At 36.1% G+C, this 17,817-nt stretch overlaps 1 protein-coding gene across 2 annotated transcripts; it reads left to right on the forward strand.

Moving 5' to 3' along the window:
- Positions 1–1,675: 1,675 nt before the first annotated feature.
- Positions 1,676–16,113, forward strand: Kr (krueppel). 2 transcript variants are annotated; one of them, XM_072003666.1, is made up of 3 exons: positions 1,676–2,256; positions 6,721–7,396; positions 8,518–16,113. In XM_072003666.1, exons 1-3 carry the CDS (start codon positions 2,217–2,219, stop codon positions 9,326–9,328), a joined length of 1,527 nt encoding a protein of 508 aa, XP_071859767.1. In that variant the 5' UTR covers positions 1,676–2,216; the 3' UTR covers positions 9,329–16,113. The 2 variants fall into 2 exon arrangements, with proteins under 2 accessions (XP_071859767.1, XP_071859776.1); XM_072003675.1 differs by having other exon boundaries at positions 6,730–7,396.
- Positions 16,114–17,817: the final 1,704 nt, after the last annotated feature.

Raw genomic sequence — 17,817 nt, forward strand, 5'->3', positions numbered from 1 at the left:
ATCAGATTTTGACCTAGTGGTCAATTATCTCGTCTTAATAAAAATCTATGTAATCGATTAAATCGGGGATCGATCAACACGTTCACGCCGGCGCTGCTATCTGTATTCATGCTTGTAATAAGTTTATAATATTGAATTGATATGTTTTTAAATAAATCCTACTTTTTTCAATTAATATACGTTAAATTTCCATTATTTAAATTTTCAACTATATCTGTCTATGGAACATTCAATTGTGAGCCATCGGTGATGCACACCGCCTGATGGGATACTCGAGCGTGAGCCAGCAGTGGTCCGCGTCGGCGTGAACATGTTATAGGAACCGGAAGTCGAAAGTCTACCATATAGCATGGTTGATGAGAATGTTTGGAAATGTAATTTGCATGCTTTTATTTATGTTTCGACCTGTTTTTGTGCTTGTTCTTATCTTATATCTATAATGAATAAATTTTATCCGTAGATAATGATTAGTGCTTGCAAGGTTTAAAATATTCAATGAAATATATAATCCCGTTTAATACCTTAATGACTATCCCGTATTTCAGAGAAGGATTTGCTATGTGTTTGCTATTTTCTAAATACATTATTAAATTATTTAATCAAGTTTTATTACTTTGGTATCCCTTTTGAACATTTTATGTATATTGTAACTGTGTAATAATAACATCGAAGGTCAACGTGAAATGTAGATACGAAGAAATAAGATATTATTCCCAACACTGTAATATTGAATTACCTCCTGCCTCCACTGTTTTAAAATTTATCAAACATAACTAAATTTGCAATATTTTTACCAAAAATTTCACAAAAGGCACAATTAATCACAAAAGAACAAAATAATCAAAAATATGCTTCCTATAGGAAAAGAATAAAAATAATAATTTTCTAGGTTGAAACGAAAGTAAGCATGGAAAGATAAACAAGAAGAACTTTCCTTCTCAGACGACTCTCTACGATAAAAAGGAAAGCTAAAATATGCATTAAGAGAATAGCTATCACACAGGAAAAAGATCACCTTTTGTACCAATCTCCTTTTATACCCTTCCACCTGTTTTTTTATCGTTCTTGCAACTCTTAATCCGAAGGGGTGTGTAAGTTACAGAACATCGTTGCGTTCTGTTTGCTCCCTTTGCTTCATGTCACGTCCACTCCCTACCTCTTCTCGCACAGGTTTCACCAATTACCTGCCTTCTGTGTGTCCGTACTCGTCCATCCTGACACGACAGAGAAATATACAGTCTTCCCTACAGTTCCGAATTACTCCCACTCTTAAAGATCACGGTCGCAGGTTCACCCTGTCTCGTTTCTCGTTTACTCTATTTCTTTCTCTTTCTGAACCTAATGGTCTAATATAACGTTCTCTTTCTATGCAACATTCTATCCTCGTCCATCATATCACCGAGTACGTATTCCAAGTGTATATCTTTTCTCTCACGCTACCCTTTACGTTTTCCATTCTATGTATCTTCGTCTAACACGCGTTAGGCTTGCCTTATCCCTCAAAGAGGCACGTTTGGTGCGACTCGCGCATCTAGGGTTGCGATTCGAGAGGGTATAAAAGCCTGTGAATAGTAGGGGAAAACAGAAGGTAGTGGGGAGACTGGAAGTAAGGTGGTGGGGGATGTTTGACTACAGAGAGCCCGACTCGATTGTCAGTTAGTATTGGGTTAGGTCAACCCAGAGTAACATCGTTGGTTGCCGTCGTTCCTTGTAGTCGGACGGCGACATTTGTTGTTTATAGTAGAGTAGTATCACGTTTCTACATACCTTGTTTTCTCTTCTGTTCTTGTTTTCCTCCTTTTTTTTTGCTCTTCATTTCTCTTAGGACGTTCGATTCCGCGGGACACGCGCCAGTTTTATCGTGAACGTCGACAGAGACGACAGTCGTCAAGAGAAATATATCATATTTGATGCAAGTTCGATGAATAAAATTTCAGTGATCTCTCGCGTCGCTTCCCCGTGTTTAACCGCCTTGATCCCGAAACGAAAGGAAGAATTGATTTTGAAGAAATATTGGAAACAGGACCAACATCTAGAAACGATTCATTCGTTTCATTCGACCACGCTCTTTGTTTGTGCAGTGTCGCTGTTTGTTAGGTTATACGTATAAACGTTCGTCTATACATCTCGTTCTCTGCTATCGTCGGAAGTGTTCGCGCATTGTGTACAGAAGTGGATGGAGTGTCATAGTGAAAACACGTAACACGGATCATAGAATGGCACTGTCTTATCTTCAAGAGGCGCAGATTAATGCAGGTATGAATTTCCACTTGTGTTAATTGGTCCATTACTCTGTACTGCACTATTTAATACACAATCTTCCATTAACCCTTTCACTTTTTGTAAAAACTATTTTCGTCGACAGTTAAAATCACACGTATGATTTCGACTATTTCTACAACTATCATATATATATATCATATAGAAAAACAAGGATTAAATTTGACAAATATTAATTTTCAAAGATACTTTCTATGTAAAAACCATAACCCTTACTATTTCTATTTAACAATTCACACAATAAAAAGACTAAATCGGTTTTACTAAAATAGACATATGTTCTATCTAATGCTTTATACTGAGTCTTATTATTTGGCAAAAACTTCAATTGTGGCTATGAAAAGGTTAATGTTTGTGGCAAAATTTCCAAGTTGAAAAGATATTGCAATCGACACCAACGTTTATTTCATCTTCCGCACAAGCCAATTCCCAATCTAAATGTTTCATAAATACGAGTTTCATCGCGTATAACACGCGTCACATCCGGTCGAAAACAAAAGGCATTCGCAGTTTCTCGTTTCGCGTTTGTTTTGACACACGGCCAAGGTGATACCACTTTTTCTTTGTTTTGTACCGAAAAAGACGTGCAGTTACACAATAGCGTTATGTATTTATCATGTTCCCCGAAGTGGATACAATCATGAAAAAAGACGAATGAATAAAGTTTTTCTAGCTTAGGAGACATGTTAACGACAAACTGGCGTACCGCCAAAGTCTAAAAGTGCTCGCGGCGACACAGTCGTGTTGTGACACATTGTAAACATCGATAAGCCGGGAAGACGTGAAATTGCTCCACGGAAGGGAGAGGAGAGAGCTCGGTTTAGGAAAATGAGACTCGACGAGTTTCGCGGTTGCAACCGTCGTCCGAAAATAACTATGCCACCATGTGATTGCAACGAAAATGCTCGAAAACGTGAAGTGCACCGCCGGCGTCCGTTGTGAACACGTTTTCTAGGTTATAAACAAAGTGCAACGGTATATTTTCTCTACGCGCGCGCGCCAACTTGTGTTGCGCATTCGACTAACGCGTTTTAGATACAGAATCGGATTGAATCGAATCGAACATTCGATTAGCTAACGGTCATTTGCACATAAGTTTGTTAGATAAATGATATTTTGAATAAAATGTATATCTTATTAATCTTTTGCTTATTGTTTTAACGTATATAATTATATTTCTTTTATCTTTAAGAAATTTTTTAGTTTTGAGGAAATAATTTAGGAAAATTGTTGTTATACGGTAATATATATACGTGACTTCTTGTTTCGATTAATCGAAAGTTGATCTTTGCTCGTTCTTTAGACAATCATGTTTTTCCGTGAAAGAGTCTGTAATTAGTAATGTAGTAATATGCGATTCCCCGTTTCGATTAATCGAAGTATGATCTTGAGGTTAGTCTTTAACCAATTATACTTTCTTTTTGTTCTACACAAAATTCTTAAGTTAGAAAAAAGTATGAAAAAATCATTGTTAATAGAATGTGATTTCTCGTTGCGATTACTCGAAGTATGATCTCGTGAAAAAGGTATGATCGACTAATCTATAATATAAATCCTATGTTTTACAGAAAATATTATGAAAAGAGTATGATTCTTTTAAGGATAAATGAAACGGGCTCGTTTATAGCATCATTATTCGGTTATTATATACAGCAAACAGTTTCGTATATTTCTTCATTTACTTAATTTATTCTTAGAAATAGTTTTCTATAGCTTCCATAATTCCATCCATACCATCTATCATAATATACTTATAACGTCAACGCCATTCATCATTGCTTAATGAATATGTAGAAAGATAAACAGACTAGTATAAAAGAAAAAATTGCCCAAGAATCAAGCACATTTGAATATTTTGATATTCAGTTATGTATAATCAAAGTCCGTCTAATAAACACGGTTGGTATTGAACTTCTTAAAAAATAAATTACTTTCTTTTAACTTCATTTGTTGCAAGAAAATAAAAAGGTTGTACTTTTGAAGGAAAATTTTATGAAATAATGTTTGTAATAGCTAAATAGCTAAAAGGTCGCTAAGTAGAATTCAAATTCTATTAAAAAGAAATTAAGATAATGATTTAACAGAAAACTACATACTACTTTATTTATAGAATCGGCCAGATTTTATAAATATATATTCCATGTATTTTTCAGTCTTTATTGAGATTACGTTCCATGTTCAGAAGTAAAGGTTGGCAGCGAAGAAGAAATTTTTATTCGGACCTAAGGGAAAGGGATTCGGAATGGAATATTGGGGTTGCGACCAATTAGGGTAGGGATGCGAGCGGGGCGGTACTTCTGGTCGTGTTGCCGGGAAACGGCGATTGTAGGCTGTAAGAATCTTAGGCCACGTTAAGGGAGGTTTTAGGGTAAGAGAAGAAAAGAGAATAGATCTTACCCGCCCTTATTGATTCAACTGGGTCTCATTACAGTTCCCCTTCTAAACGGTCCATTAATTAGTAAGTGGCGGGCTGAACCGCCATAGCCGGTTGATTCATTGTTTCCTTAAATTAAACTTCGTCTCATCTTGCATGTAGATTGCAAGTGGCCAGTTAGACAGAAGTCTTCGAATAATTACGATTTAAGTCTCGATGTCGATTTATTCCTTCTGCGAATAAGAAGTAAAACTTCGAAGGAAAACGATCACTCTCCGATGTAAATGCACCATCGAATTATTATTTCGTCGTTATCATAATATCTCTTGCATCCGCTAATTTCGTAAAGCGAGCCTCTTATTAATTCAATTACCTCGTCGAGCCTTGCCAATCACGCGAATAAGCAATCATCGGAAGGTGTAACCCTAATACGAGGGTTGCTCTCTTTTTTTTTCTTTTTTTTTTTTTTTTTTTTTTTGGAGGATGTTAAAATTATCTTTCGTAATATCTTCTTCACTTAAATTGCTTTATTTTAAAAGAAGAATATGCTAAGAATCTTTATTTTTTAACATTCAAAAACAGAGTTCCAATATTACTGTTTCTCAAGCAGAAAACACGATTCTCCACAAACAATGAAACTCTGAGTTCTTATACGACCGTATACATTTCGTACCTCGAAAAAATTAGATTTCTTCATGGAAACATCTCCAAAAATACAATTTTTATATGGAAAAATCCTGAAAGTACGGTTTCTGTGAAAAATCTTCAAAATACGAATTCTACGTGAAAATTTCGAAAAAGTTTCGTTCCCTGTAGGAAAAATTCTTCGACGTTGAATATTCCCAAAAATTTAATTTCTACGTGATAACTCCACAAATTTGGTTTTCTACTTGAATTCTTTGAAATTCGATTTTTATGCCAAAACCCCAAGACGTTCGTTTTTAGAGATTTCTACTCTAAGATCTTCCAAAAAAAATATGCTTTTCGCGCCAAGAAATTCCTACACTGAAAATTCTTCGAAATTCAGTTTTTACACGGAAATCTGCGAGAATTCCATTTATACGTGAAAGAAAAAACGTGGAAAATCCGATGTGTAATCCGCGGAAAACCACGTGGAGAATGCAGACACGGCCTGCACTTTCACAGAGTCGTTGGCCTCAAGTCGAAGAGAGGCGGGTACATCGCGGTGACGTGGGTGGGAAGTCGAGGCTTATGAATGAACCGCCGCCGTACGAGAGTGTGAGTGAATGGAGGAGGACCGTGCTTCTCGCTCACGTGTGAGGAACGTGTGTGGGAGGGCTACGAAGGAGTGACAAGGAGGAAAATACAGACACACTGTGGAGCACGCGGGAGGAAAGATCATCGTACGATTCCGTACACGTACAAACGCTCGTCCTTTTTCGCGCATCGTATTCGCGTCTCTCGTAGCCAGCGGGCCACACCACGCGATTTGTTGTGAAACGCCACGCTATTCGTCAAAACATCAGGCAACTTGCGAAATTCTGTATCCAGAAGTCGACTTCTTTTAATTTTTATTGCTAGGGAGATAGCTATCTTGTACTAGTATTTTATAAAATCAACGTTTTCAATCGAAAATCAAAATCGACATTTTTAAATTCGTTTTATCCATTTGTTTGTTACATTATGAGAGAAGTGTAGGAAATGATAGTTGACAGGAATTTCATGGTTATTAGTTAATGTGGTAGTTGTCTAAAATGAAGGTCAATGTTTGTATATGCCTTTCTTGAAGTTTTTGTAACATTGATAATGTAGAAATAAGAAACACTTGAGTCTATATGTCCTAACTAAAGCAGAATTATTTTTGTCAGTGTAATCAATAACAAGAAATTCAAGAAATCTTTCTTTTTTGCTAATGAATTGTATAACATAAACGAAAGGTCGCGAAAACATTTCTCAAAATTGAACATAGACGATATTGATATCAATATTAATTATGGTCATACTGTTACATATTAAATCCATATTTGTAAAAATTGACGAAATCTCCTCTACATACGATCAACGATTACTTCTATACCAATATTGGCACAACAATAATATTTTAGGACTTGCAGCCGGGCAGCACCTCGACATGAAGCAAGAATCGGAGAAGCAACCATTATCATCACCGTTAACCAACACGTCGCAAGTGATGTTCCCTGGAATGGGTAACACACCGGCAGGTTTATCTATGCTCACACCTCAGCAATTGCTGGCTGCAAGTAGAACAGCAGCTCTGATGGCTGCAGGGATTCCCGTGTCGTTGCACGCGACATTAGCCTCCAGCCCGTCTCTGTACAGACACCACCAGACCTTATTCAGTGGTTGGGCTCCACCCACTGCATCCTCACCTCCGTCACCGCTACACCACTCGCCAGGACCTGTATCACCCGCGTTGAGTAGCAAATCTGCGTCCAAACGCACCAACAATAGCGTCACAAATAACAATAACAATATTAACAGCGTAGTAACTAGTAGTGGTGAGAAAATCGCGAAGAAAGGTCAGCCGACCAAGAGGAAATCGCAAAGATCGAAAGTGGATACTGTACAGCAACCGTTAGAGGGCTCAGCGCCTTTAAGTCCACCAAGCTCAGTCAGTCCCGAAGCGGGCAAGGACGGAAGGGACAAGGTGTTCACCTGTGGAGTGTGCTCCAGATCGTTTGGCTATAAGCACGTGCTGCAGAACCACGAACGCACCCACACCGGTGAGAAGCCTTTCGAGTGCCCGGAATGTCACAAAAGGTGAGTTCAGAAAGAGAATGATTGTTCTTCATACGTATTTTAATATAATGAGTATTCAATCCATTTCAGATTACTTAATATCTTATGTAGTTACTCTTATCTATGTAAAAAATTAAAATTAAAATTAATCGGTCTGCAACAACGAATGTTATGAATTCCTGCTCTGAAAGTCATTTTTTTCCAAGGTCATATCCTTTTAACTGGAACTATATATTTTTTATGTAACAATCGAAGCACTTCATATCATTGCAAAATTATAACTTTTGTTACGCAATAGAATCTCTGGAAGATCGTGATCTCGATATGTTAAAATGTTGACTGGCATTGATATCAAATATAAGATATAAAATATCACATGCGAAGATCTTATTTTTAGTGAAACAAGTTAAGCAATCGTGTTAATGTGTCTCGTACTACGTCATCAATGACGCACGACAGAAAGCAAGAATAAAGATTTCATTACTAAGAAAATTAAAATGACAAGAACATAGTATGATAACATTTCCTCGGAAATGTTTTCTGTGATTATATACCTTAATATAAATTTCTCACTTGATTTTCAAGTTATTTCAAAAATATAAATTTTTGCTCAGTAATAATATTAATGTATGATGGATATATGACATTAGATCAATGTTATTCTTGAATAGAATCCCATTCGTATCTCTTTCAGATAACATAACGTTAGTTAGCTTTTGCATGATTTAATATAAACGAAATAAGCTTAAAGTCATTGAAAAGGTGAAACTCATCGTGAATTCTTTCCCATCGACGTACCTTGCTTATTTCTTCGCCTCGTGCTTACTTTGTGCTACTATTCTTTATTCAGAATTCTGAACATGCAAATCTGCAGGCACGATATTTCCATTTGAAACGTATCTGGAAACGATACAGATAAAAGTCAAGGCACCAGCTTTGAAGTGCACAGTATCGAGATATTTATTCCGTTGACCAAAGTTCGAACCCTTTCAACAGCCTATCCTACATCAAAATTTTTCTATATTTTTACAAACATAATATACTATATCTACAGAAGTACATGTAATTTCCAATTATGCAATGAAAGATCAAAAGTCAAATCTACCAAAATTAAGAAGGAAATCGTTACATTTATGATGCAGATTCACACGGGACCATCATCTAAAGACCCACATGCGACTTCACACGGGCGAGAAGCCTTACCACTGTAGCCACTGTGATCGCCAATTCGTCCAAGTAGCCAACCTGCGTCGCCACTTGCGCGTGCACACTGGTGAACGTCCATACGCGTGCGAGTTATGTTCAGCCAAGTTCAGCGACTCGAATCAACTGAAGGCTCATCTGCTGATACACAAGGGTGAGAAACCGTTCGAGTGCGAGCACTGTCAGATGCGATTCAGACGAAGGCATCACCTGATACATCACAAGTGTGGCACCAGTACCACTTCTGCACAAGTAACAAGGACACAGGTTATCTCTCCGTCTTTGGCAAGCGAGGATTTAGATGAGGATATTGACATTGATATTGATGTAGATGTGGAGGAAGCCGAAGCATCACCCGTTGCTAGCAAAAAAATAAGTGCTTCGGTTAGACCAGTGCATCAGTTCAATAATCAGTTAGGAAATCCTGTTATCAATAATTCTATGTCCATACCATTAAATTTAGCCGGCATTCCTATAAACCTACCAGAACAGACAGAACCAGAAGACTTATCTATGTCAACCGGTATGCATTCTCAGTGCAGACCACATTCTCAGTCAAATAGCGTCGGTGATTCACCATTAAGTCGTAGCCCGAGCAGTGACACCATTCAGGGAGAGGACGAAGATGACGGCGATTTGATGTCAGAATCTCGGACGAATGCTGTTTTCCTTCAAAATCACCACAACAAATACACGCACTTCACATCCCTTGGAAACACTGCCGCGACTAATGTCGGCCACGCGTCCTAGTGGAGTCTTTAGGGGTACGTAGACACAATACTTGTAGAAAAGCCACCTTGTACTTTATCTCGGTTCGATGCTTCTATCCAAGGAAAAACGCTACTCCAAGGTTTTTAGGGTGGGCAAAGGAAAAGATATAAGGGGAGAAAGAAATAGAAAGAGATCGTCAGAAGGGAGAAAAATGGAGTTTCTCGTTTATATTGGATAGGAAGGCGAATCGAGTCCCGACAGGCTCACGAATCGAATTGAATCCTCACACTGAATCCTCCACGCACCGGTTCACAGTCACTATTGTTAAGATGCTCTTTATAGATATATATATTATATTATTATAGATGATTATTAATTATTACTGTACCTAAACGAGGCAAGGGGGGGTGAAAGATAGATGTCAAAAAGCGTATTGGCAGGTCTACGAGTATCCTTTACGTAAAACGTGTAATTTATACCGCAAAATGGAACAAACATTCAGGGACGCGAATCTTTTTTGCAATGAGAAAAAGGAGAAAATAGGATTGATATTCTAGATGCGAGAGGAAAAGCAGCCAGGATTTTCTTTTCTGAGCTGTTGGTTTATTTCCTTCGTGTACATAATTACGCGACAGCAAAGAAATTGAGAGATAATTGTGTATTTAGTTGATTGCTGTAGTTTCGCGTATTTCGTTTTTCAATGAAAGCCGCGATAATGAATTTAGATAGATATTATTACTTAGATAGGTATCTATAAAAATATGAGGCAGAAGCAAGCTATATGTAGTTTGCAAGTACATATGTTTCCGTTCGTGCAAATGTAAGCGTAATTGTGTTGGACACATATGTACATATGTGCACGTGTGAATGATTGGAGAGAAAATTGAAAAATAAAACTAGAAATTACGGAATGAATGTACTGGTATACAAGTTCCTCTGACAGTAAAAGTAGCGGGGGGGAGTGACATCGGTCCGTCGGTCCTCTGTCGCTTTCGCACTTCACTGATTTGTCAAGCTGCCGACACCATTGTTCTTTTTTTTTTTTTTTTAATTCTTTTATATTTCTCAGCGTTCTTTGTCGATTTTCAATTTTTCGTCTTCCTTTCGTTATTTCCTTTTTTTTCTTTTTTTTTTTTTTCATAAGAAATGTAACTTTATGCAATGTATAAGACGTTTTTACAATGTATTTTTTAAGTTAATTTTGTCTGTAACGGTACCACACAAGTAAGTTATTAATGTACACGTGTAACTGAGATCATAACTGTTAGAACTACTCATACCTTCTGACGATATCAGCATGATTTTTTGTTACGTAGCACCGAGAACGAACTCAAGATGTCTTATATACTTTCTGATTTGCACCCTCAAACGTTTTCCTCTAGCAACATGCCTCTCATTAACGAGTTACTTTATTTCATATTAAAGTAAGATAATTGTGACACAAAAGATTAACTTCGATATATTTAAATATTGCACTATCATTGCATTTAAATATTAGAACACATTTAACGCTAGATTTTTATTAAAATTCATGGAATATCAATCGCTATCTTCACAAGCTTTATATCTACATACACTTTTTCGATTCCCAACTAACAATCGAGAAAATAGTCATAAATTTTCGCATTACACGGCAAATTAAAAGTCATAGTGATGTAAGTTAAGATTTCGAGAATTTGAATTTAATTTCTTAAAAATCTTCTAATTAAGTCTTTGGATTTCTATTCTTAAATATCATCCGTCTAGCTTCACAATAAATTAAATTAATATATGCTTTCATAATTTAGAAAGATACAATGAATTTTCAGTGACAATAATAGCAAAACACTATTTTATGAAAATGTAGCAGAAATCACTCTACGTATTCTTCTATACGCGAATACACACATCAGAGTTCAAAAATCATCTCGCAAGAGCAAAGAATCAAAAAACCCGAATCACCCTTAATTTACATTCGCCTTCGCAAAAAATTCAACCCGTAAGACGATCTTCTGGCGTGGTTTCGATTCGCATTAATCCGTACAATGATCGAAGCCTGCGAGTGGATCCTTGAACGAGAATCCTTCGTGAAATGAAGGATACGTGTTCTCTGTTCATTCTCGTTGTACAATCAGGGATCATCTTTTCTTCTCCGATTTCCATCTTTTTTTCTAACAGGCAGCCGGTTGCTCGAAGGAGAACGATCTTTTGTTGCTTAGACTACGGCGGCCGTCTGTTTCGCGCGAACCAGTTTTCGCAATGATACACACAGCCGCGTGCCGAAAATTCGCAGCCGGTGGTCGTCTTCGAAACGAGATAAAGCATCCCTCCATCCGTCGTCGACTTTCTAGCGGATAGCCTGTGCCAACTTTGCCTCAATGGTCCTCTGATTTATGTTCACCGGTCAGCATGCAAATTTCATCGGCGTGGTTCGAGGCCATTTCGACTCATTGTTCCATGGGTCAGTTCTAGGACTCTTCTTGGGGAGGCGAGAAATGGTCGTGGTAACGTTATTCATCCTCCCTCTTCCGGGTCTAACTGGGCCCCATTTGTTGTTTCTGAAATTGTAACGTCGAAGCCAAGCGTAATATAACACGATGTACTCTGTATACCGTTCGGTTTTTCGATGACATAAAAGGACAAGAGAAGTAGGTATCCTCGTCTGCATTTTCTGCAAGTACCGCACGAAACACTCCCGAGAACACAAATTGCCCTCGTTTCACTCCCGTTCAATTTGTACGACCATTTCGTAAGAGAAGAAACGAGAGAGATGGTCCGGCTGGTGCGAAGAACAATTTCTTCACTGGATGTTCGACTCTGTTTCGTTTAGGTCTTTGTTAAATCTCGCGTACACATCATTTTGTTTTAGGATGCTGAAGATATCTCGTAATTCAGAATTAGCTTTTCGGTGAATAACGTTAATAGGGATTTTTGAGTAAATAAATTATTTTGATCTAAAGATACCAAAGTTTTCTTTTACTTCTCCTCATAAGATATAGAGTAAAATGTAGATTCTCTACGGGTTTAGAGAATCGTCATTTAAACCGAGTGCACGTTGACACTCACCGATACTTTTTCTTTCTTTTCCATAAAAAAAGCTTGAATCATTGAAAATAGCGTTTGAAGATAATTTAGCATATTAAAAGTGAGATTTTGCTTGATAATTCTACTAGAAGATCAAAGCTACTGGTACATATGTTTCTGAAGATATGTCTTTAATTTAAACTTTGAGTTGAATCGATTTTATATTTATATTTTGAAATCATAATTATCAACGAAACACAATAATCGCCGATCGAAGCACAAAGCAAACGTAAACAGTTAACTGCATCGACGTAAAAGAAATAAGTTTGGAAATTAATCGGTGGACTTTCTCTTTTCGAAAGTGAAAATATAGCTGGGGTCGTACCGGGGAAACAGAATCCATAGCCACTGCGTTACACTTTCGCCACATTCTTTCCCAAAGGTCCCGACTCATCCGCACTTTTCACTCGTTATTCACGTTCCAAGCTTTCGAGGAGCATTTTCCAGCCCAATTGCCTCTTCCTCCCTCTTTGAGACCGCGCGTTTTCGCCCTTTTATACACGTGTTACGAAGCATCTCTCGAGCTCTTTCCAGTTAAACGTTTTGATCGCTCGTTACACTGCTTCTACGTATCAAAAATTTCTTTTTCTCTGGAAATTATAGAAAAAACTCACGGCTTACACTACAATGTGTAGGAGAATGTATATGTAACGTAAGAACTTTCAAATTGTTCATTGTTTATTTTTTATTTTGCATTGTAATTCTGAAATTATTACGACACACGTGATACAAATTACGGTTGAGAGCAGACCGACGCGATACTTTTCATATATATTTTTTGATAAATGGTACTATACAATACATTTCATGAATTTATGATTTTACCATCAATATATAATTGCAATAACACCGCGTTATTTGTTCACACTTGGTTGAACTGCTCAGAAAGCAACCAATTATCTTACTGAACAATTCGACAAGAAATAAGGATGTTCAGTGTTAAATGGATCATAAAGTTCTTAAGTAATTTCACCTTTCTAATGCTCTGTAAACACATCGGGTCGTTAACAAGTATAAAATGTCATCTTTAAATTACCTTCCTTTGAATTTCAATTTTTATTCGAATAAGACAATTGTCCTAAAAACTAATAAGTATTTCAGAATTCTTCACATTTTTGAAAAGCGTAAGTGAGTGCGAGATCGATACATGTATCCGAACAATGAAATTTAGGAATTTCCAAAAAAGTCGAGTTGATCAGTATCACTGCTACAATCTATTAATTCTATCATCCTGTATTTGTTTATATATCGTTTCGAATGAAATAGAATGTACCATTTATTTTGATTAAAAGATATTATTCTTCTCAGTTTGTTCGTCCATTGGTTCGTCTTTAAATAGACGTCAATTAATTTCAACATCGACAGCTATTCGAATAAAAGCGACAGAGGTCAGTAAGCTCCAGCCTCGTACCCCGGAGAAAAGCAAAAACCACCCCGAATCCCAGGTGTATTGTATATATAGAGAGCCCTACCCTCAAAATAAAGCGATATACAAGATAAAAGAATATTATAAAGTGCGGTTTTTCTTGTATTATACGAGCGTACCGTCAGTCCTTCGATTCTCTTTTCGACTAAATTTGTACACTCATTTATATATTTATATATAACAATTAAACTGCGAGTTTTTATAACGTACAAGGGTATAAATATTCTTTGAAATATTTAGAATTTACAATGATTTTCTCCTATTTAGTTTTCATGTTTACAGGTCTCTTCATAAAAGTATAAATTTGCATGAAAGTTCGCAAACTAGTAATAATAATCTATGGATGAAGGACCAATGTCGTTGTCATTGAAAATCAACGTGAGCTTTTAACTTAATCAAACTAATTACAGAATCGTATGTATCGCAGTTCGAAGGGCGAATATAAAAGTAGAGTATCGTTGCATATAAGGTTTTATGCTTGCAACAGTGACTTGTGATGATAATAATTAGATAGATAGTTTGTATTATAACTTGTTTTTGTTAATATGTTTTCTGATGTGAGGTGATTTACTCTCTATTAATAGAGAAGGTAAAAAGGAAAACTAAAATAAAATAATTCTTGGCTAAGAATTCTCCCATATATTGAATTCTTTAATTTCTTATTACGAATCTATTTCTAGAAAAATAATCTAAAACTGAATTAATTTAGTATCATTGAGAAATTTTAATAAGATCGTTTTTAAGTTATACATTAATCATCTATGATAAAGATTAATATAAAAATTGAAATATTTCTTAGGAAACCTTTACAATCACTGAAATAGCTATTTTAGTGAAATCATCTACACCACCTGTACACTATTGATCGTGTTAAAATAAACGTATACTAAACATAGATTCCACTAAACTACGCAGTACCGCAATAATATCATGTTCCTCGTTTGATTGCCATTTGTTTTTCCTATAATTATGTGCCATTGAGTAGATCATATATTCGCAAAAGATAAATAGTCTTTCGGTAGTTAAAGCTAAGAGCACGGTACGCTCGTCGATTTTGTTTTGCACGACATCGATCAATTGTTTGAAAGATCGAATTTTAAATGGAAGTTTAATAACGTAACGAGAAGCAAACTACGCTCTATCCTAGTTTTATATACGTCATTCTGTAGAATTTACGTCGTCGAATAGATAAAATCCACGAAGCAAATGGCGAACAATTGATACCATAAGAAAAAAGGAGAAACAGGAAAAGGAATAAAGTAAAATCGTATGATTCGTTCTTTTTTTTCTTCTTGCCAGTCAATTTCCATTCGTGGACGATATATTCTACCTGACGACGATTTTTGAAACACGGTACCTTGAAAGAGATCGATTCCTAGTTAATGGTTGTTAGTTCCGAATTGATACTGGTGAAATTACGTTCCTGTCGGCCCGCTATATATCGGTTCATATATACGGACCAATTGTTTTCTATGTTTCTTTGTAAACAGACCAGAATCGCTTAAAATAATAGCCGAAGATTAGATGAAAAGAACTAATGGATTAAAGATAAAAGCCGAAGTCTCGCATCGAGTACCTATTTGTATTTAAAGAAAAGAAAATAGAATTATCGCTTGTCCTACATACTGTCGTAATAATCATTATCGTTGTTGTCCTTTTAATCTTAATGTGCAAGGGAAAAAAAGAACATACGTATACATATGATTACTATATGTTTGTGTCAAATTATAACATTATATCGAATACGATATGTATCGCAAAGAAAAAGTTTGGGAATCACGAGTTAGCGGAAGTGAAACTCGAATACAATGTACATTAATACAAGAAATCATACGATATTTATCACGACTAGAAGCTAATCTGTATAATATAATCTTTATTAGCAATCATGTATATCATTATCGATTTATCTACTAAACGCGTAGTAATATCTGTACGATATGACAAACGAAAAAATTTAATATTTATTACTCGATTGAGCAAGTTGGAGGAAAACGTATTCGAGTTTGCGTTTGTCACTTCCGATCGCTCGAATACTCGATTAAAAATTATGTACCTATGGTGTATACTTCTCTGTATCTATGTAACTAGAATTATACGTATATAGTTATAATTTTGTACAGTTAACGCAGACGCTAATCACGTATGCACGAGCCGGTCGATTGTTCGCGCGCAAATTCAAATACGATTAATCGCGATGTTTGTTATTGCGGGTTATTTATTCTCTATGGTGACCAAACGAACGTGAATGTCGTTTCTATACTTTCACCATGTGAAAATGCTTTGAACACACACGCGCGCGCGAACGTCGCCATACACACGGTACAAATTCAAATTTTATGCCTATAAACTACTACTATAAACGTTGATTAACAGTGTTCCGCGGTATTTACGGATAGACGATATTCTCGCTACTCTAATTAAACGAAGGCTACTTGAGATTGGGCGCCCGATGCTCGTATACCGTTCGAAATGTCGATCGCTGTGCACGTTTCTTATGGACATTCTTTGATCTTTGATACGTCGAAAGATAACAAACTCTTCGGATTTAATATTGTTAAGTTACAGATAAATGTAACTTAAAATGAGATTTTGTTTCTGATCTATTTTCTATTTGTACTATATCGCACGTGGTGAATATCAATGAGGATCGTTAGGAAAATTGGTTTGGTGTCTTTAAATATATCGGTATTTAGTAGATAACTATTCTTTTGTTCTATGACAATTTTAGAAAAATACTACCTGTAACTTCGTTTGACTTTATACAATGATTTTAGTAATATAGTTCTAATACATGACATATAAATCTATATTGGAATTTCTGTTCGGCGAGTCACTGGATTAATTTACATATGTAATATATACTCAAAGAACAAGTAACTCGACCCAAACTATTATGAAGTTTATCTAACGATACCAGCTTTAAAGTTAACATTGTTCGCAGGCGTGTATCCAAGGCATACAAAGTTTCTCAATGACAGCAAACAGTCTGCATCCACCGTTCATAAACATTCTATCCAAATCACTATATTCTGCGTTTATATTGTAACGTCTTTCAACTACAATTATATTTACAACATTTCCAAATGTTTCCTATTTTATATCATATTCGTTGCGTCATTACACGATGTAATGTTATTATCGATGTACAATAACTCATGGAAATTTTACAGTGATGACACTGTGCAATTTGATTGTTTCTTATTTTTAGTATTAGAATCATACGATAGCATGTATGTATTACATCATTATACATATATGAGTGTGTACCTGTATGTGTGCGTGTGCGTGTGCGTGGCGTGTGCGTGGCGTGTGCGTGGCGTGTGCGTGTGCGTGAGCGTGGCGTGTGCGTGTGCGTGTGCGTGTGCGTGTACGTGTACGTGTGCGTGCGTGAAAATTGAAAGCTGTCGAACCACATAATCTCGTTACAAAATTACGATATTTTGTCATTCGTATGCATGAAACTTTGCAGAGATTTACTAACTCGATTTATCAATCGTTTGTTATAAAGATTTTCTGTAATAGAAATTTTGCATTCGTAAACACATGCCTGCAAACAATGTTTGTAAATCTGTACACGTCAAAATAGAAGCGAGAAGAAGAAATTGAAGAAGAAGAATTTGTTCGTTAAGAGACACGTCGTGTACGATCGATCGAAGATTTCTTTTCTAAAAAAAAAAATAAAAAAATAAAAAAAATAGAAAGAAGCAAAAACACGTGTCGTATCGGCGAATCAAGTGGCACTCGATGTATACTATGAAACTGACACTACCTCACCAGACACCTAATATATCTGAACCACAAGACTGATTTTTAATAGTATTCCTAAATAGATAAGGAAAGAGGAAAAAAAAAGAGAAACTAAAGCGGAAAGAAGAAGTAAAATAAAGAAAGAGGAAAGAAAAAACGGGGTATTATAAAGAAAGATATTGCGCGTACAAATACGAATAGACCGTTTTTTAAGTAATATAATTAATCATAGTACTCTACCCGTAGTTATTATTATTAAACATTATTAATTATTATTAATTATTGTCAT

The sequence above is a fragment of the Bombus fervidus genome, chromosome 1 (genome assembly GCF_041682495.2).
Source record: "Bombus fervidus isolate BK054 chromosome 1, iyBomFerv1, whole genome shotgun sequence".
Taxonomy (NCBI): domain Eukaryota; kingdom Metazoa; phylum Arthropoda; class Insecta; order Hymenoptera; family Apidae; genus Bombus; species Bombus fervidus.

Excerpts from the sequence above, each read along its gene's own strand:
- Kr (XM_072003666.1), top strand. The coding sequence starts at position 2,217 with ATGGCACTGTCTTATCTTCAAGAGGCGCAGATTAATGCAG. Across the intron at positions 2,257-6,720 it reads AGAGGCGCAGATTAATGCAG|GACTTGCAGCCGGGCAGCAC; the intron begins GTATGAATTTCC and ends ATAATATTTTAG. Across the intron at positions 7,397-8,517 it reads TGCCCGGAATGTCACAAAAG|ATTCACACGGGACCATCATC; the intron begins GTGAGTTCAGAA and ends TTTATGATGCAG.